The sequence below is a fragment of the Aotus nancymaae genome, unplaced genomic scaffold, assembly GCF_030222135.1.
Source record: "Aotus nancymaae isolate 86718 unplaced genomic scaffold, 86718_ANA_hifiasm-v0.15.2.pri h1tg000155l, whole genome shotgun sequence".
Classification (NCBI taxonomy): domain Eukaryota; kingdom Metazoa; phylum Chordata; class Mammalia; order Primates; family Aotidae; genus Aotus; species Aotus nancymaae.
In genome coordinates, this window is record NW_026988570.1 from 2,596,690 (window position 1) to 2,617,941 (window position 21,252).

Sequence of the window (21,252 nt, forward strand, 5' to 3'; positions counted from 1 at the left end):
ACATTGGAGTTTGTACCTAGCTATAGTAAAGAGACTTGGGAAATGCTTCAGGCATTTAGTAGAGATCACAGAAGGCCCAGGCCCCATGAGTAAAGAAAACACCCTGAGAGTAACAACCATGATCTAAGAATAAAGACAAAGCTGAAGTAGGTCTTCTCTATCAGAGCCTAAAAGCAGACCTAATCAGGAACAAGATATTTTAACTGTGTAACATTAAAGGAATTTAACACTTCTTAGAGGAATGTAACATAATCCAAAGTCCGTAAGTGTGTCTTCTAATGTGTCCATCATAGCAACCAGTAATTTAAAAAAATTAGAAATGCAAAAAAGCAGGGAAAAATACATGATCAATAAGTGACAAGATGGTCAGTAAAAACAGACCCAGACATGATCCAGATACAGAGTTAGCTGACAAGGACTTCTAAATAATATGATAAATATGTTAAAGAAAATAGAAGAAAAGGTGAATGAAATGGGGAAAAGAGTGTATTTTAAGAGAATTCAAATATAGAAAAATCAAATAAACATTCTATAACTAAAAAATATAATATTTGATAAACTAATAGCTGAGAACTTCCAAAATCTGACTCAATGTATAGACTCAAAAATCTGGGAAATGTCATAAAATCAAGAGATTAAATAACCAGTAGCTCAGAGATGTGAAAATTAGCAAATAAGAACCATAAAACAACAACTTACAGGAAAAGATAGATAAATAAGTTATAGGAAAAGATAGATAAGATGAATAGAGAGGAATCTTAAGCAGAGAAATAGAAACTAACAAAGACCAAAATGAAAATTCTGGAACTAAAACAATACAGTATATGAAATAAAATTATAGGGTGGCTTAACTGAAGATTAGATACAACAGAAGAAGGGATCAGTGAACCCAAAGGCAGCTTTAAAACTTGTTCAAATTGATACATAAAAATTTAAAAGTGCAAGGAACAAAACAGAATTTAAGAGGTGAGACACTGTTAAAAGTTATAACAGATTTGTAATTGAAGTCTTGGAAGAAGAGGAGCGAGAATGAAGCACAAGAAATATTTAAAGAGATAGTGACTAAAAACATTTTAAAATTACTGTCTAAGAAAGATGTCAAGCCACTGATCCAAGAATCTCAGGGAACCCCAAACAGAATTGTAAAGAAACCCACACACAGGTACATTAGAGTCAAACTACTGAAAACCAAAGATAAATAGGAAATCTTAAGAGTTGCCAAGGGAAAAAAGGAAACATGTAGAGACAAATGACAAAATTACAGTTGACATCTTGTGAGAAAAAATACAGGTCAGAACACAATGTAGTAACATCTTGAAAACATTGAAAGAAGAAACCATCAACTCAGGATTCTGTATCTAGCAAAAGTATAAAAAATTAAAGTGAAATAAAGACACTTTTAGGCAAACAAAAGCTGAGGAAATTTGTCAATTGACCTGCAGTATAAGAAATGTTAAAAGAAGTTCTTCAGGCTAGCAGGCAATGATCCCACAGAGAAATTTGGATCTTCAAAAAGGATTGAAAAAATGAGTATGTGGGTAAATATAAAAGCCTCTATTTTTCTTTTCAACATGCCTTTAACAGACACTTGATTACGTAAAGCAAAATGTACATTTGGGGATTTATAATATCCAATCGATTCTCATTATTTGCAGTAGTTATATTCTATAAAATTGCTATGAACACTTGATTAGCAAATACTAAACCATTGCTTCTGGAGAAATATAGACTTAAGACTCCTGTGAGCCTCTCGTCACAGTGTTTTTGTCAACTGAGTGACATACAACCTTGTGTTACTGTTAAAAGACCCCTTATATCATATATTTTATTGATTCATTAACATTGAATTTACACCGACAGCACTATCACTCATGCATGAACAAGTCTTATCTAACACACGATTTTCTCCAGAGGTAGATTATAGCCTTCTTGTACTTAGGAATAGCACACCGCTCTTCAGCGCTATGTTTTGGGGCCATTTTAAACACTAAAATCACCAAAAAAAAAAAAAAAGTGTGGTACTAAATAGATTGCAAAAAGGACACTTTCCTATATGAGAGCTGAAAAAAAAAGGCAGGTGTCACCACGTTCAACTTCAGTTGGGAATATGTATGCCAGACAACTCAAATTTTTTGCTGCTTTGTATATGTCCACAAATGACCACAAAAGCACTGCAATTATTAATTAGGGAATTACAAATAAACTTTAGTGAGCCAATGAATTCACAAATACAGAATCTGCACATTACAAGGACTGAGTATATGTAGAAGTAAAATGTGACAATAGCGTAGCATAGCACAAAGTCTGGCAGGTAAATGGAATTCTTTATCTTAAAGTTATTTTATCTTTGGTGAAATACGATATTAGACTATGGTAAGTTAGGAATGCATATTGTAATACCTAAAACAATCACTAAAAAAGTAATACAAAGAAATGTAGCTAGTAAAACAACACAATAAATGGGATATTAAAAGCAATTTTATTAACCCAAAAAAGGCAATAAAGGAGAAATTAAAAATAAAAAACAGATGAGACAAATAGAAACTAAATAGTAACATGGTTTCAAAGCAGCCATTTGGATAGTTACATTAAATGTAAATGGAGTAACACTCCAATTACAAGAAAGATTGTCAGATTGAATTTTTTTAACCCAAATATATACTATTTAGAAGAGATACACTTTAGTATACAATTATAGAGAATTGAAAGCAAAGAACTGGAAAAAGATACTCCATGTTCTTTAACAAAGATATTCTTTGTTCTATAACCAAAACAAAGGTGATGTGGTTACAATAATATCAGCTACTTAAAGCTAAAAGTAATTTACTGTTTAAGAAAGGACATTTCATAATGATAAAAGAAAGGTTCGATGCAACAGGAAAAAAAAAAATTCCTAAATGTGTATACATTTAATAACATGGGTTCAAATGTATAAAACAAAAGTTGCCAGAACTAAAGCAAAGCTAGATAATTCACAATCCTTAACCACCTTGATCTAATTACACATAGTCAAGCCTTTCTTAATGACAGGGAGATGTTCTGAGAAATGTGTCATTAAGTGATTTCATCATTGTACAAACATCATAGAGTGTACTTGCACAAACCTAGAAGGTATAGGCTACCATAGACTTGGGTTATATAGTATAGTCTGTTGCTCCTAAGCTACAAACCTGTACACCACATTACTGTGCTGAATACTGTAGGCAATTCAATTATAACACAATGGTATAAATATTTGTGTATCTAAACATATCCAAAAATAGAAAATGTACAGTAAAAATATGGTATTATATCTTATGGGACCATCATTGTATATTTGGCCCATTGTTGACTGGAACATTGTTGTGCAGTGCATGACTGTGTATGTGTAGAACATAGCACCCAAGTATGTGTTATGTAAATAATATTCTTTTCAGTGCATTAATGAAACATAATGTTACATAATTAATGTAACATTAATGAAAATGAACCATATTGAACCATAAAGTAATTATCATCAAATTTCTAAAGTTTGAAGTTATGTAGTATTATGTCTGTTCTTTGATCACTTGGAATGACATTAAAACCCAATGACAGAAAAAATAATTAGAAATCACTACTGTTTGCAAATTTTCACACACTTTCTATGTAAACTGTGAGTCAAAGAAAATATAACAGTGGCAATTAGAAACTATTTGGAATGATAATAAAATGACTGTGGTTGCAACCAACGTAGTGCTTAGATGGAAATTTCTATCTTTTGTTTGTTTTGGAGACAGGCTGTTTGTCACTCAGGCTGGAGTGCAGTGGTGCAATCTTGGCTCACTGCAACCTCCACCTCCTGAGCTGAAGTGATCTTCCCCACCTCCACCTCTCTGAGTAGCCGAGACTACCAGTGTATGCCACCAGGCTTGGCTAATTTTTTAATTTTTGTAGAGGCAAGGTCTCACTATATTGCTCAGGCTGGTGTTGAACTCAAGGGTTCATGCAGTCCTCCCACCTCAGCCTCCCAAAGTACTGGGATTACAGGTGTGAGCCACTGTACCTAGCCAGAAATTTATACTTTTAAATGCATAGTTTGAAAAAAAAAGTTGTAAATCAATTACTAAAGCATTCAACTTTTTTTTTTTTTAAAAAAAAGCATATTATACACTTCTTTTTAAAAAATTATTATACTGGGATACATGTGCAGAACATGCAGATTTGTTACATAGGTATACATGTGCCATGGTGGTTTGCTGCACCCATCAACCCGTCATCTACATTAGGTATTTCTCCTAATGTTATCCCTCCCCTAGCCCCCCACCCCCTAATAGGCCCCCGTGTGTGTTGTTCCCTTCTCTGTGTCTATGTGTTTGCATTGTTCACCTCCCACTTATGAGTGAAAACATGTGATGTTTGGTTTTCTGTTCTTGTGCTAGTTTGCTGAGAATCATGGTTTCCAGATTCATCCTTGTCCCTGTAAAGGACATGAACTCATCCTTTTTAATGGCTGCATAGTATTCCATGGTGTACATGTGCAACTTTTTTTAATCCACTCTATCATTGATGGGCATTTGGGTTGGTTCCAAGTCTTTGCTATTGTGAAGAGTGCTGCAACAAACACATATGTGCATGTGTCTTTATAGTAGAATGATTTGTAATCCTTTGGGTATATTTCCAGTAATGGGATTGCTAGATCAAATGATGTTTCTGGTTCTAGATCCTTGAGGAATTGCCACACTGTATTCCACAATGGTTGAACTAATTTACACTCACACCAACAGTGTAAAAGTGTTCCTATTTCTCCACATCCTCTCCAGCATCTGTTGTTTCTTGATTTTTTAATGATCGCCATTCTAACTGGCGTGAGATGGTATCTCATTGTGGTTTTTATTTGCATTTCTTTAATGATCAGTGATGATGAGCTTTTTTTCATACGTTTGTTGTCCGCATAAATGTCTTCTTTTGAGAAGTGTCTGTTCATATCCTGTGCCCATTTTTTGACGGGGTTGGTTTTTTTTTTCTTGTAAATTTTTTTAAGTTATTTGTAGATTCTGGATGTTAGCCCTTTGTCAGATGGATAGGTTGCAAAAATTATCTCCCATTCTGTAGGTTGTCTGTTCACTCTGATGCTAGTTTCTTCTGCTGTGCATAAGCTCGTTAATTTAATTAGATACCATTTGTCATTTTTGGCCTTTGTTGCCATTGCTTTTGGTGTTTTAGTCATGAAGTCTTTGCCTGTGCCTATGTCCTGAATGGTATTGCCTAGGTTTTCTTCTAGGTTTTATTTAGTTTTAGGTCTTACGTTTAAGTCTTTAATCTATCTTGAGTTAATGTTTTTTTTTTTTTTTTAAGGTGTAAGGAAGTGGTCCAGTTTCAGTTTTCTGTATATGTCTGGCCAGTTTTCCCAGTACCATTTATTGAATAGGGAATCCTTTTTCCATTGCTTGTTTTTGTCAGATTTGTCAAAGATCACATGGTTATAGATGTGTGGTATTATTTCTGAGGCTTCAGTTCTGTTCCATTGGTCTGTGTATCTGTTTTGGTACCAGTATTGTGCTCTCTGGGTTACCATACCCTCATAGTATAGTTTGAAGTCAGGTAGTGTGATGCCTCCAGCTTTGTTCTTTTTGCTTAGGATTGTCTTGGCTATGCGGGCTCTTTTTTGGTTCCATATGAAATTTAAAGTAGTTTTTTTCTAATTCTGTGAAGAAAGTTAATGGTAGCTTGATGGGGATAGCATTGAATCTACAAATAACTTTCGGCAGTATGCCATTTTACGATATTGATACTTCCCATCCATGAGCATGGAATGTTTTTCCATCTGTTGTGTCCTCCCTTATTTCCTTGAACAGTGGTTTGTAGTTCTCCTTGAAGAGGTCCTTCACATCCCTTGTAAGTTGTATTCCTAGGTTTTATTCTCTTTGTAGCAATTATGAATGGGAGTTCACTCATGTCAGAGAGACAACCACTCTCTGGTTGTCTATTATTGGTATATAGGAATGTAAAGTATTCAACTTTAGAGGCCGGAAAAAGGACAACAATACCAAGGAGAGCAGAAGGAAGGAAATAATAAAAATAAAAGCAGAAAATAGTGAACAATAAACCAACATACAGTCGGCAAAATCAACAAAGCCAAAACTTGGTTTTGGGGAAATTAATCAAATGAATAAACTGCTGGCATTATTGATCAAGAAAAGAGAAAAAGAGAGAAAAAACAGAAGTCAGTACAGATTCTATAAGAATTAAAAAGATACTATGAAGATATTATGAACAAACTTATGTGAATAAGTTTGAAATTTAGATAAAATAAGTTTCTTTAGAAAGAAAATGTACAGGTCTACGGCCATACCACCCTGAACATGCCCAATCTCGTCTGATCTCGGAAGCTAAGCAGGGTTGGGCCTGGTTAGTACTTGGATGGGAGACCACCTGGTAATACCGGGTGCTGTAGGCTTTAAAAAAAAAAATGTACAGAAATGGACACAAAATGAATAGACAATCTTAATAGTTCTACTAAAATATCTACTAAAGAAATAGAATTTGTAATTAAAAACCTTTCCACAGATTAAACTCCCAGGTGGTTTTACTGGTGAATTTTTTGTAAACATTTAAGAAAGAAATAATGCCAATATTACAGAATTATTCTAGAGAATACAAAAGTTGGATGCTTTACATTCCTACACACCAATAATAGACAAATCATTTTATAAGCTTTCAATAACACTGATATCAAAACCTGACAAGAACACTAGAAGAAAATTATGAGGGGAACAAATCCACAAACTCAGTATAAAATATTAGTAAGTAAAATCTAGAGGCATTTCAAAAGGATAATACATCATGACCAAGTGGAATTTGTTCCAGAATGTGAGTTGATTTAACATTAAAAAATCAATCATTGAAATTCACTACATTAATGAAGGGGAAAAACCATATCAAGTTCACATTATTCCAGCAAAGTTTTGGAATAATTGACCCATACAAGATATGTGCAAAATATCTCCTAAGGAAGGAAAGAGACACACTGAAAGTAAATATGATATTTTATGGATTTTTTAATTCTTGTGGTATAAAAATGGTTGTTACATCCTGGTTTATGTGTTAGGTAAGTGTGGTATAACAGTATCCTACAATTATTTTAAACAAAGTCAAACTTATTTTCCTTTTTATTCCAGAGAAAATTTATTTTGGCTAGTTTTATGGTTAATGATGTTCATTTGCATTAGTCTAAGTATTGTTGTCCCATTTTAAAGATAAGCTTCTCTGATGTAAGCTTTAGGAGGGCAAAGATCTTGGTTTTGTTCATTGTTATAGCCCAAGCTCCCAATGTCTGTTATACAGTAGGTGCCCCCCAAAATTTAAACTTTGCTGAATGTCGAATGAATAAATAAAAGTCAGAAAGATTAAGTTACATACCCAAGCTAATGTTATTTTGGCATTTCTCTCTTCCTCACCCTCCGTATCATCTCCTTTCTCTTTATCCCTATACTGTTTTCTTAGTTCATACTGTTGTCACTTCTTACTTTCAACAGCCACCCTCACCTTTAGCCCTTCTTCTAATCTGTTCCCTACATTGTAGCTTTGTCTCCTTTCTAAAGTGCGAATCATATCATGTACCTTCCCCTACTCATTTTTTTTTTTGAAACGGAGTTTCGCTCTTGTTACCCAGGCTGGAGTCCCCTACTCATTTTTAGGGATGACCTTAAAGGTCAGGCTCACCTGGGCTACATTCTTCGCACCTCTTTTCAGCCTCAATTCTCATTCATTTTCCTCAAGCCTTGCCCTACCATTCGTGAGCTATTTGACATTTCCTAATCTCGAACCTCCTTTCTCCTGTCCCTCCCCTTCCTTTTACTCCCATTTTACCTGATTAATTCCATATCGTCTGTCAAGACCTAATTAAAGCCTTTTCTGATTCCCATTCATGCAACCTGGGTTAGGTGTCCCTCTTGCATGATTAATTTCTTAGTATCCTGTATATACCTCTACTCTAGTACCTATTGCACTATTTTATAATTCTCCATTTTCTAGATAGTCTCATTGCAAGCTCCTTGAGGATGGGGAATTGTGTCTGGTTTACCTTTTTGTCTACTGTGTGTCTCTCTGACATGGAACTTGACCAACAGCATCAATGTCATCATCATAACTGACTTTTATGGAAAGCTTGCTATGGGCAAGCACTGTTCTAAACACCTCGCAAGTAATAACTCATCTTAATCCTCATGGCAACCTTAGAAGGCACGTTCTATGATTATCTCTACTTTACCAATGAGAAATGAAGAGCTTAAAAGAAACCTATCTAAGGTCACCTAGCAAAGAAGGAATAGAGCCAGAATTTAAATTTAGCAGAGTCCGTGCTCTAAGTACTTAATAATAATGCTCAAAGAGCATTTTCTGAATGGATGAATTGAAGACTTGAATTCAAGTCTCCTGGCCTCAAGTCCAGTGATGCTCTGCCATCTCACATACATAACTCTCTTTCCACCTCAGTCTCTCCAAGCACACCTTCTTAGTTAGATGGTAGAAATTGTTCATTGTATTTTCCTTTATTTCTTTTATTTGCCAGCTCCAAATATGGTATATTCATGTATATATAGAAGTTATACTCATAGTTGGTCTGTTCTTATATATTACTTCAAGTGGGCCTACTCATAGAAACACTTTTTGTAGAGTTGGGGCACCTACTGAAGAAGAAGAAAGTGAAAGTGAGGAAAGTGAAGACAGTGGTGAGGAGGAAGAAGATGCAGAGGAGGAAGAAGATACAGAGGAAAATGAGTCTCACAAACAGTCAACCAGTGAAGAATACATTGCTGTTGGAAATTTTACTGCTCAGCAAGTTGGAGATCTTACATTTAAAGTAGGTAGAATAAGACTGATACCTAACCTAGGGATTAATGTCCATACCTGACAGAATAAGGAAACTCCGTCTGTATACCTGTATTAGAGATTCTTGAAGTTTTTTAACAATCTGTTTAAATAAGTAATAATTATGATTTACAAGCAGTAGTAATATGAGATTATGTTACTACAGTTATCTCTGTAACTAAAGATTTTTTAAACTAGCTTTAATGTTGAGAATTCCTAACTTAGGGGTAAAATTTTATAATTTGTTATTGCATGTCATATGTAAATTCATTCAAGTGAGTTAGACAATGTCCATAGGTGGAGGTAGAAGGGAGTACTTGCTGCTGTTTTGTAGCAATCTTTCCTGTTAACTTGATATGAAAGGGGCTTGCATCCATGTTTGCTTGGACTGGGCGTAAATAAGTGGCAGGTGGGACGGAACAATACAGGTGTGATTCTTAAGGGAATTTGAGCCTGTGTCTTCTGCTAGAGAAATGAGCCAAAGGAATTTAAGTGAATATATGAATTTTGGTTCTTATATTAAACTTCAAAGTTTAGTAACTGATTAATAATAAAATATAATAGAATATTATGCAACTAATTGTATGGTTTGATTTATAGATTTTTTTTCAAATTCTCCTGGAAAATGGTATCAACATTAGACAATAATGTATATTTTAAGAAAGCATTTGCTTTCTTAGTGACCTCAGTAATGGAAATGCTTTTGTCTTCAAAGATGAATTTTATTTTTATAAATGAGTGAGTGTTATTCAAAACATATCTGGTGAATTAACTGGGTAATTGTATTCACTAAATACTGTTTTTGGTTAAAAATAGGGTTTAAGTTTAATGGAATTGATTTTTTGGGGGGGAATTTATATGCTGCTTCTGAAAGACACTTTTCCAGAGAGATTAAAATATTCACGCCGGACATGGTGGCTCACACCTGTAGTCCCAGCACTTTGGGAGGCCACGGCGGGCAGATCATGAGGTCAGGAAATGGAGACCATCCTGGCTAACACAGTGAAATCCTTTCTGTACTGAAAATACAGAAAATTAGCTGGACACGGTGGCACGTGCCTGTAGTCCCAGCTATTTGGGAGGCTGAGGCAGGAGAATCTCTTGAATCCAAGAGGCAAAGGTTGCAGTGAGCTGAGACTCTGTCAAAAAAAAAAAAAATTCAAAAATATTTTACACAGTAATCGAATATTTGGAATAAGTACGGGGCCTTAAAAATGATTGTGAAAAATGGTTCCTATTTACATAAATGGTTGAAGTGTATGTTAGGTAACTAGAAGGAATGATTCATTAAATTATGTCACATTTATGGTTTAGGTGAGTTAGGCAGAATACGTAGTGGTTGGGTAATAGGGAAGCTTTTGATAAAACTTAGGAAAAATATTAGATTAGGAAAAGACTTTGCCTTTTTTTCAGCACATATTTTGAATCATTGGTAATGATATATATATACTCATGATTTTTGAATTTTATTTAAAATTTTTACTTTGTTTTGCTTTGAGAAAGGGGAAATTCTCTTTATAATTGAAAAAAAACCTGGCCGGGCGCGGTGGCTCAAGCCTGTAATCCCAGCACTTTGGGAGGCCGAGGCGGGTGGATCACGAGGTCAAGAGATCGAGACCATCTTGGTCAACATGGTGAAAGCCCGTCTCTACTAATACAAAAAATTAGCTGGGCACGGTGGCGCGTGCCTGTAATCCCAGCTACTCAGGAGGCTGAGGCAGGAGAATTGCCTGAACCCAGGAGGCGGAGATTGCGGTGAGCCGAGATCGCGCCATTGCGCTCCAGCCTGGGTATCAAGAGCGAAACTCCGTCTCAAAAAAAAAAAAAAAAAAAAAAAAGAAAAAAAACCTGATGGTTGGTGGATAGCTAAGGATGCCAAAGGAAATGAAGGTCTTGTTCCCAGAACCTACCTGGAGGTTAGTCTTGGTTTGTGCTTTCCTTTTCTAAGCCTTTTTTTTTCACTTTTAATAAAACATTTAGCTGTGTTCTTTTGACAATTTGACTAGTGAATGACTTGAGATACAGAATTTGCTTTAATTTTGGAGGGACAGCACCTGGGAAACACATTGTATATTAATGGCCCTGGGGACCTGTGAAGTACTCTTATGCATGTGAGACCTAGAACGTGATCTCACAGTAAGGATGCTTTGTGGAGTAATGCTGATCAGAACAAATAATAGATATCTATTGTTTATTGTAAAACATAACCACAGTTAACTTTGTGTTAACTTCCACAAATATGTGATCCCCTTACTAAAATGTGAACATACTATACATGCGTGTTTGTAGCCTGTATTTTCTTATTTCATAAAATAACATAGTCGTTTTCTGTGCCAAGATATGTAAATTTCTGTCTGGATCAGCACTGTCCAGTAGAACTATGATGCAAACCACACATGTAATTTAAATTTTTCAATAGCTACATTAAGAATATCTTTTTGCTGACATCACTTCTGACACCAAGTATGTGGATTTTCTCTGACACCAAGTATGTGAATTTTCTCTGACACCAAATATGGGTTTCTACATCAGTTCTCCTACACCAACCAGTGTCAGCAATTCAATTTGATTCTGACACTAATGACTGGAGCTAGCACAGACCCCCATAGGTTAAAGGCTCAGTCCCACAAGACTGCTGCCCACTTCCATTGCCAGTCACAAGTCCCAAGAGCCACCCATACTTCTTACTGACTGGCTATACAGTCATGAGTTCCCACACCCTCACCTCAGGGATTCAGTAATTTACTAGAATGACTCATAGAACTTGGGAAAACACTTTCCTTGCATTTACCAGTTTATTATAAAGGATATAACTCAGGAACAGCCATAGACTGAAGTATTGATGGCGGGTGGCTGGCATGCCCTCTCTGGGCCTGCCACCCTCCCAGCACCTTGCTGTGTTCATCATACTATAAGCTCCTGGAACCCTATCACTTAGGGGTTTTTATGGAGATTTCATTAGTTGTATTAACTAAATCGTTAGCCATTGGTGATTAACTTAGTCTCCAGCTCCTCTCCCCTCTACTGAGGTTGGAGGGTGGGGCTGAAAGTTCTAACCTGTAATTCCCCAGGTTGGTTTTTCTGGCAACTGTCCCCTTCCTGAAGCTGTCTAGGGCCCACCTAGAGTTACCTCGTTAGCATAAACTCAGGAGTAGTTGAAAGGGACTCCTGATGAATAAGAAAACATACTCCTACCATTCAGGAAATTCAAAGTGTTTCAGGAGCTCTGTCCCAGGAACCAGTGAGAACAAACATATTTTTTTCATTACACATAGTTTTACAAAGTAAAAAGAAACAGGAAGAATTATTTTTAATAATATATTTTATATTATCCAGTATTTTGACATATAATCAATATTTTAAATTATTGAGCTGTTTTGCTTTTTTAACATTAAGTTCAAAATCCAGTGTTTGTTTTACATTTGTAGCACTTCTCAGTTTGGACTAATTTCAAGAGCTCACTAGCTACATGTGCCAAGGGGCTATAGCAGATCTAGATCATCTTTTTCAATGGCAGCAAGTCTTCTAATCTCATTTAGATGGTCATTTAAGTTGTTTCAACCTATAGTCACTATCAATTATATTGCAAAGAACATGGGATTAGCATCCTCTGTCAGTTACAAAAAGATCCCCCCCCAAAAAGTAGCTTAAATAAGGTAGAAGCGTGTTTCTCTCAAGCACAAAAGTGTGGAGAAAGGCAATCAAGAATTGGTTAAGATCCTATCTAATATTTTACTGTGTTTCTGATATGAGGCTGCTCTTCCTAGAATTATCTATTTAGTTTTAAGTCAGCTGCTGGATCTTTTAAAGATTCTGAGCAGCAAAAAAGGAAAGCAGTCAAAACACGTAAGCTGCTGCCTTTTTCAGAAGGTTTCTTGGAAGTTACACAAAAAACTTTCAGTTGTTGCTCATTGACCAGCACTTAGTTCTCTGGCAACACTTAGCTGCAAGGAAGTCTTGGAAAATGTAGCCTTTTAACTGGATCATTGCCAAAATCAGGGATTTTGTTTGGAGGAGGTAGGGAATAGGTGGTAGCCAACTGGCAACTTGTGTTGTCATCAAGTCTGCATGCATCTTTGCACGCTTGCCTGATTATCCCCTTAGATAAATTCCTAGATGATCGTCACTGGTTCAAAGGGTATACACCTTCATATTTTGATTTATTTTTCCAATTTGCCTTTTAGAAAAATTATGCTGATTTGTACTCTCACCTCTAACAATCAGAGAGCTCTGTTTCCTCAGACATTTGCCTATTATGACTGTTATCAATCTTTAACATTTTTGCCAATATGACCAGCAAAAAGGTGTCATTAGTGGTTTTATGTGCATTTATTTTACTCCTAATGAGGTTGAGCATCATCTCATATGCTTTATGACCATTTGTATATCTTCTTTGCAAATGACCCTTTCGGTTTTCTTTATTGATACATAATATTTTATGTATTTATGTGAGTGCTTTTTACTTGCATGGATTGTGTAATGATCAAGTTAAGGTGTTTGATATTTCCATCACCTTGAGTGCTTATCATTTCTACGTATTGGTACCTTTTTATTTCTTTTGGCCATTTTTTTTTCTAAGGGATTTAAAGACTCTCTCATTGAGTTATAAGAGCTTTTATAATAATTTAATGATAAGGATATTAATCTTTAGATATTTGTGTTAGATATTTTCTTTTTTCCCCCTCAGGATATGTGTAAGTTATGTGTTAGGTATTTTCTTTGTGGACTTTAGGTCATAAAAAATCCACTTACGATTTTTTTATTTTGGTATCATAATTGGAAAGGGCTTCACCATCTCCTGGTTATTTTCTTCTAATGCTTTTTTCTTTCTTTTCTTTTTTATTTGAGTAAATTCTATCTGTAATTTATTTTGATTAAACTTGCTCTCTATCTCAATCATTATTTTTTGGAATAGTGAAGTTATTAACCGTGTGTTGAAAATTTATTTCCCACTAATTTTTATATGCTCATTATATATACTAAGTTCCCATCTGTGCTCGAGGTTTTCTGAAAGTATTGATGCTTTTGTTTTTTCTTTTTAAACAGAAAAAACTGGAGGGTTAGGTGGCAGTACTTGTATTTTTATTGGTTGATTTTTGCATTAGTTAAAAAGCACTTCACTTTTCAATGGTTTTTTAGCCTTATAGTAAAGAAGAAGAAGATCAAGAATCAAGTGAAGAGAGCAGTGAAGAAGATGTAGAGGTGGTGGATGAAACAGCAGACGGAGCAGAAGTTAAGCAAAGGTACAAAAGTGGGAAAGGATATCAGAGTAGGTTTAGGAAACATTTTGTTTATTTTTACTGTTATAAATAATTCATTGCTTTCTTGAAATGGAGACAACTTGTACCTGGACAGCTTTTCATACTATTGTCTGCTTAAAGATCATTACTATTTTAATTTTGTGATTATTTTTAATACATTTAGTTCTATCTTGTTTTCATCTGGAAACTGTTAGGTTTTCAAAACTTACTGATGATTATAAACTGATTAAAGAAGCTCCCTAATTGAGTGAATAGGCATATCATGACCTGACTTACTTTGTTATTTCGTCTCCCCAGAACTGATTCCCACTGTAGTGCTGTTCAAAAAGCGATCTCAGAGGTGAGTATCTTCTATCTTATTAATGATGTCTTGTTTTATTACCCAATAGATCTGATGGGAAACAGGATGGAGACTGTGGAAGACAGCAGTGGATCTGAAAGGGGGTTCAGGGCATGGAATGTACAGAGCAGAGGACGTATATTTTTGGTTTCACGAGCCTGTGCTCCAAGTAACATTTCTCATTAGGTTGGTTTTTTTTTTTTTTTTTGCACAAAAATAATTGATAATCTTATTCATGGTGTTGTTTGAAGGCTTGGAAACATTCTCATTGATCCTGCTTTTCTATCATTTGAGTGAAAGCGGATGTTAAATTTTAATTATCGTTTTTGAAAAATCCTGTAAAGCTTTAATAAAAAGTAAGAAATTGGCCAGGCATGGTGACTCACACCTGTAATCTCAACATTTTGGGAAGCTGAAGCAGGAGGATCACTTGAGGCCAGGAATTCAAGACCAGCCTGAGCAACATGGTGAGACCCTATCTCTACAAAGAATAAGAAAAATTAGCCAGGTGTGATGGCGCATGCCTGTATTCCCAGCTACTCGAGAGGCTGTGGTAGCAGGATTGCTTGAGCTTAGGAAGTCAAGGGTGTAGTGAGCTGTGATTGTGCCAGCGCACTCCAGAGCATGAGTGACAGAGCAAGACCCTATCTTAAAAAAAAAAGTAATTAAATTTTTTAAAAGGAAGAAATGATCCGTAATTCTGTCATTAAAAAAAAATTACAGGCCAGGTGCAGTGGCTCATGCCTGTAATCCCATCACTATGGGAAGCCAAGACAGGTGGATCACCTGAGGTCAGGAGTTCAAGACCAGCCTGGTCAACATGGCAAAACCCTGTCTCTACTAAAAATACAAAAATAAGCTGGGTGTAGTAATGCATGCCTGTCATCCCAGCTACTGGGGAGACTGAGGCAGGATAATCACTTGAACCTGGGAGGCAGAGGTTGCAGTGAGCTGAGAATATGCCACTGTACTCCATCCTGGGTGACAGAGCAAGACTCTGTCTCAAAAAAAAAAAAAAAAAAATTACATAGTCAAATGAAAATTCTCCTCAAACTCATAAGTAATCACGATTAACAATTTAGCAAGTATCCTTTCTGACCTTTTTCTTTACTTATTACTTACAAGTACATGCTTGTATGTATGATGGTGTGAGTTTTGTGTATGTATATACAAAAAAATCCATTAATTCTTTAGTGAGTATAATTTGCCAGTAGAGATTAACTTATCTGTGAAATGGAAGCGCACTGTAGAGCAGACAGGAGCAGGGACATTTTGATAAGCGTGTACTTGGAGCAGCTGCTCTGGAACACAGAGCTCTGCATGCTAGGCACTGTATGGGGCTTAGGTCCTTAGGAGAGGCCGATTCAGTGATGGCATCCTCTCAAATATTTGGGGCTAAATCATATTAATCTTCCACTAAAGTCTGTACGTTTATATTTTCCTTTTTTGGGTTATAGTTACTCTAGTGATAAAGAGAAAATATTATAGAGGTGCAGAAACATGACTGAAAACAAATGTATTTTGATGTTACTATCTTCAGCAGATAAACACTGTTGATGCGTTAACCACGATGGGAGCTATTCCTGCAGGGTTCAGGCCTTCCACACTCTTGCAGCTTCTGGAGAAAGGTAATGTGTACCTATCAGCCACTGCACTCTTTGAGCCAAGCAGTCAAGGTCCATGTCTAATTTTTCTATTATAGGCAAAACACATTGTTGAAGAAGTATAAAATGCTTTTGTGTTAAGAAGTAAAACTAATGGCTATGTATTTTTTCTCAAGTCTCTAAAAAGTGCTTACAGATTTCTGCATTTTACAAAAATATTTGAATGAATTGTCTTCATTATGGGGCATGTTATTGGCCTAAAAGTCTTTCTTAAAGGTGCTTTAAGATGATCTTTTATGTGTGTTATCTGTAAGTTTTGTACTATTGTTTTTATGCATAAATCTATATTGGTGCTTCTATTTTGGAAAGCAGGTTTTTAGTAAGCAGCATGGTATTTTGGAAGTGGCTGTACCCTATAACACAGTATTATGGATTTTTGATTTTGAGTTCTTTTTTTTGTAAGAAAATTAAAGAAACATGATTTTTTCAGGGAATCAATTTCGAGCAAGTTACTTCTTACAACCACAGCTCATGCCTTCTCAACTGGCCTTCAGAGATCTGATGTGGGATGCTACAGAAGGCACTGTAAGTATAGTTACTATCAGTAAAACTATAAATCTTCCAGATGTTGTCATGGTTGCAAGCAGACAAACAACATATTAATTGATTAATGCATTATAAAAAACAAAAACAATAGTTTCTATATGATAAATTTGAAATAGTCATATTTTTACAACTAAGACAGAATTTGGACTTGTTACTTTGACTTAATATCTTGTTTATTTTCTCCATTACACTCTTCTCTCATTGTTAAAAAGGAAATAATACTAGATTTCTTCTATCTTAATTATTCTTTGCTTTAATTTCTTCATCTGTAAAAATGGAATAATAATAATGCTTCTAACATAGAGTTATTTTGAAAATTATGTGTGTGATGGGCTTTGAATAATGCCTGGCATATGAAAAGAACTCAGTAGATGTTATCCAGTATTATCATTATAGTAGTAGTAGCAGTAGTAGTAGTATTTTTGAGACAGGGTCTCCCTCTGTTACCCAGGCTGGAGTGCAGGTGTGTGATCCTGGCTCACTGTAACCTTGAACTCCTAGGCTCAAGTGACCCTCCCACCACAGCCTCCTGAGTAGCTGGGACCACAGGTCTACACCACCATGCCCTAGTAATTTTTGTATTTTTTGTAGAGATGGGGTTTTTTGCCATGTTTCCAGGCTGGTCTCAAACTCCTGAGCTCGAGCAATCTGCCCTCCTTTCCTTCCCAAAGTGCTAGGATTACAAGTATGAGCCACCAATCCTTGTCTAATATAAGTTATTTAAATGAAAAGGCTTATGACCATAAAGCAGAATGCAAAGTTTAATTAATTGAAACTGTTCTTTAAAAATAAAATAGAATGCCAATTTATTTACTCACAATCTGAACTATACCTATGAAGTAAATCTGAATAAATATATCAAATAGTGCATTCTGTCTGTTAAAACACCTATTAAGAAACTAAAGAACAATGTAGATAATTGCTTGGAATGAAAAATAGTAGGATACCTTAATGCCAGGTGGCATTGGTTTTATGCTGTGTTAACCTTCTGCACTTACCACATTCTGTAGGAGTGAACCTGGGGATTAGAATACAGTGATTCTATAGTCAGATCATAGACATTTTACCTGCTAGTATTTATTGTTCCTTTCATCACAGTTTTTAAGTATTTAAGAAAAATGCCAATATTTCAAATGTAGCACTATCAAAAATTTACCTAAAATGACTGGTTTTAATATTCAATGAACAAAGTATTGAAATTTTTCTTATATATGTGTAAATTTTGTTTTCTTCTTTAAAAATTCTGTATATATTTTCTTAAACTGAATTTACAAAAGACAGATTTGTGTTATAAATCAGAAAAATAAACTTTTTTTATAACTAATTTTTCTTTCAGATTAGGTCAAGACCAAGTCGTATTTCATTGATTCTGACATTATGGAGCTGTAAAATGATTCCTCTTCCAGGAATGGGCATACAGGTTCTCAGCAGACATGTACGCCTCTGTCTATTTGATGGTAATAAGGTAAGCTTACTAAGAATTAAATCAATTCATACTAGGATTATGGAGAAACATTTCCTTAGATTATTTTCCATTCAACTCCTCTCCAGTTCCTAAGAGAGTATTTCTTACCCAGTACCAAATAAAAGTTTGAATGACTCTTTAAAAAGTTCATTTTTAATGAGATACAGGTTAAAAAGTACTTAGATGGAAATTTATAGTTTTAATTGTGTATATTAGAAAAAAAGATAAAAGAAAGATTTAAAGTCAGTGATCTAAGCTAGCAAATCAAGAGGCTAGAAAAAGAAGAGTGAGTTAAACCTGAAGAAAATAGAAAGTAGGAAATAATACAGATGAGAGTAGAAATTAATGAAATAGGAAACAGATGAACCAAAGAGAAAATAAAAAAAAGACAAAAGTTGATTCTTTGAAGTCATTAATAAAACTGAAGGACACACAGTGAGACTGATCAAGACATGTTTAAAAAAAGTAAAAGAAGGCTGGGCACGGTGGCTCACACCTGTAATTCCAGCACTTTGGGAGACTGAGGTGGGCAGATCACCTGAGGTCAGGAGTTTGAGACCAACCTGGACAATATGGTGAAACCCCATCTCTACTAAAAATACAAAAATTAGGGTGTGTGGTGGTGGATGCCTGTGATCCCAGCTACTCAGGAGAGTGAGGCAGGAGAATTGCTTGAATCTGGGAGGTGGAGGTTGTAGTGAGCCAAGATGGCACCAGTGCACTCTAGCCTGGGTGACAGAGCAAGACCCCCCCCCCAAAAAAAAAGCAAAAGAAAACAAACTATTAACATCTGTCATGGAAATAGAGACATTATCACAGATCCTGCAGACATTAAGAGTCCAATATGGAGATATAAACAACTTTATCAGTAAATTTGACAACATTGACAAAATAAATTCCTAGAGAACCATAATTGACTGGAACTAGCATAAGAAGAAATATAAAATGTGAATAACCTCTGTTAAGGAATTAAAACTGTAATTTAAAACAATCTACTCACAAAAATCTTCCCACAAACTTTAGGTCTAGCTGGCTTCACTTGTGAATTTTTTCAAACATTTAAAGAATAAATAATATCAATCTTACACAAATTCTCCCAAGGAATAGATGAAGGAGAAATGTTTCCCAACTCATTTTGTAAGACCAGAAAAACATGACCCCAAAATATGACAAGATATTACAAGAAAGGAAAATTACCAGATAGTATCCTTCATAAATGTAGAAAGTAAATTCTTAACAAAATATTATTAAATTGAATCTAGCAGTATATAAAAAGGACATTATATCATGACCAACTGGAGTTTATTTCAGGAATTCAAATTTACATACCTGGGTAACTACATTTAACCTTTGAAAATCAATCATTATAATTTGTGAAAAGAAAAATCATATGATCATCTTAAGAGATACGGAAAAAGCATCTGACAAATTTCAACACCCATTTATGAGTTTTTAAAAATTCTCTACAAACTAGGAATAGAAGGGAGATTCCTCAGATTGGTAAAATGCAGCAAGGAAAATCTAAAAGTAGAATTATCATAGTTAACTGTGAAATGTTGAACACTTTTTTCCTAAGACCAAGAACAAGTCAAAGATATCTAAGAAATAAAAAGATAACTCAGTTTTTAAGGGGACAAAAAACTTGAACAGCTCCTTCAAAAAAGAAATATGAAAAGCCACTAGAAGTCAGAAAAGATACTCAACATGTAAGAAGTCATCAGGGAAATGCAAATGAAAACCACAGTGAAAGAGATCCACCTATATATTATATATAAGAAACCCACCTTAAATATAATGCTATAGGTAACTTAAGAGAAAAGGATGGGAAAAGATACACCATTCAAAAGATACTAATATCAGACAAAGTAGACTTCAGGCACTACATAGTGATAAAAGCGATGGTTCACCAGGAAGACATAATAATCCTAAGTGGGTATGTACTTCAAAAATTTTACATACGTGAAATAAAAAATGGTTAGAACTGAAAAGAGAAACCAGCAAAGCCACAGGTATAGTTGGGGCCTCCATTATAGTTGGAGAGTGTAATACCTTTCTCTCAGTAATATAGGACAAGCAGACAAAATTAGTAAGGATGTAAGAGAACTAACATATCAACAAACTAGATTAGATTGATATTCACATAATACTTTACCTCAAAATAGTAAAATACACATTCTCTTAAATACATATGGAATATTCACCTAGAGAGATGGTCCTGGATCAGAAAACAAGCCTAGTCAAATTTAAAAGAATTGGAATCATACAATATATGATCCTTGATTGCATGAAATTAAATTAGAAATCAGTAACAGAAAAATAAATGGAAAAATACTTAAATACTTGGAAATTTAAAAACTTCTAAATAGTCAAAGGCTTAAAAGGAAATTTCAAGGGAAATTAGAAAATATTTTGAACTGAACAAAAAATGAAAATACAGCATATCATGATTTGTGGGATGTTAGCTAAAGCATTGCTTAGATGGTCATTTATAGCACTAGATGCTTACGTTAAAAAAAGAGTTCTCAAATCAATAGTCAAAGCTCCTTCCTGAGAAGGCAATGCTGCTTGAGCTGATAACAGCTGATGTGAGATTAAATAAGTTAATGTAAGAGAAGTTATCAGAATGATGTTATGCATAGAAAGAACATGATATTATACATAGAAAGAGCATAGTAAGTACTTTTGAAGAGTGGATGAGAGGTGGTGATGATAACTTAGAGAAGTGGAGATGGAAATGAAAGATGTGGATAAAGTTATTTGGGAGTAAAAATTAACAAAATTTGGTGATGGATTGGATATGGAAGGGGGAAGGGAAGTGGGGTATAGGCATGACACCAACACTCTGACTTCCACATCTGAATGGATGGTGGCAACATTTGATGAGATGGGGAACACTGGAAGAGGACCAGGTTTGGAAGAGTTGATGTGGGCTTGATTTTGCTCATGCTGAGTATACTACTAACACCCAGCATGAAGAAAGTGCCTTTATTTCATCTGAACTTGGGGTAAATAAATGAACTTATGATAGTGATCCTCTCTCACTTCTGTAATACATACTGCACAAAATCATTGCCACAAATGAGTCAGTAGGGGTCCTCAGTGACCAAGAAGAGCTGAATTGCTTTCTTTTTCGTACATCTGGTTTGA

The 21,252-nt window shown here is 35.1% G+C and overlaps 1 protein-coding gene and 1 non-coding gene across 2 annotated transcripts in view; both read left to right on the forward strand.

The window, feature by feature from the left end:
• LOC105712056 (nephrocystin-1) overlaps positions 1-21,252 on the forward strand; it is a 73,452-nt gene that overhangs the window by 17,865 nt on the left and 34,335 nt on the right. The window contains 9 exon segments of the mRNA XM_064371680.1: positions 8,635-8,821; positions 10,329-10,365; positions 10,669-10,745; positions 13,969-14,072; positions 14,388-14,586; positions 14,588-14,599; positions 15,971-16,058; positions 16,525-16,619; positions 17,977-18,105. Coding sequence (XP_064227750.1) covers positions 8,635-8,821; positions 10,329-10,365; positions 10,669-10,745; positions 13,969-14,072; positions 14,388-14,586; positions 14,588-14,599; positions 15,971-16,058; positions 16,525-16,619; positions 17,977-18,105 — 928 coding nt within the window.
• Positions 6,300-6,418, forward strand: LOC135272952 (5S ribosomal RNA). The gene has a single exon (XR_010340856.1). It is a non-coding gene; the product is annotated as a 5S ribosomal RNA (ribosomal RNA).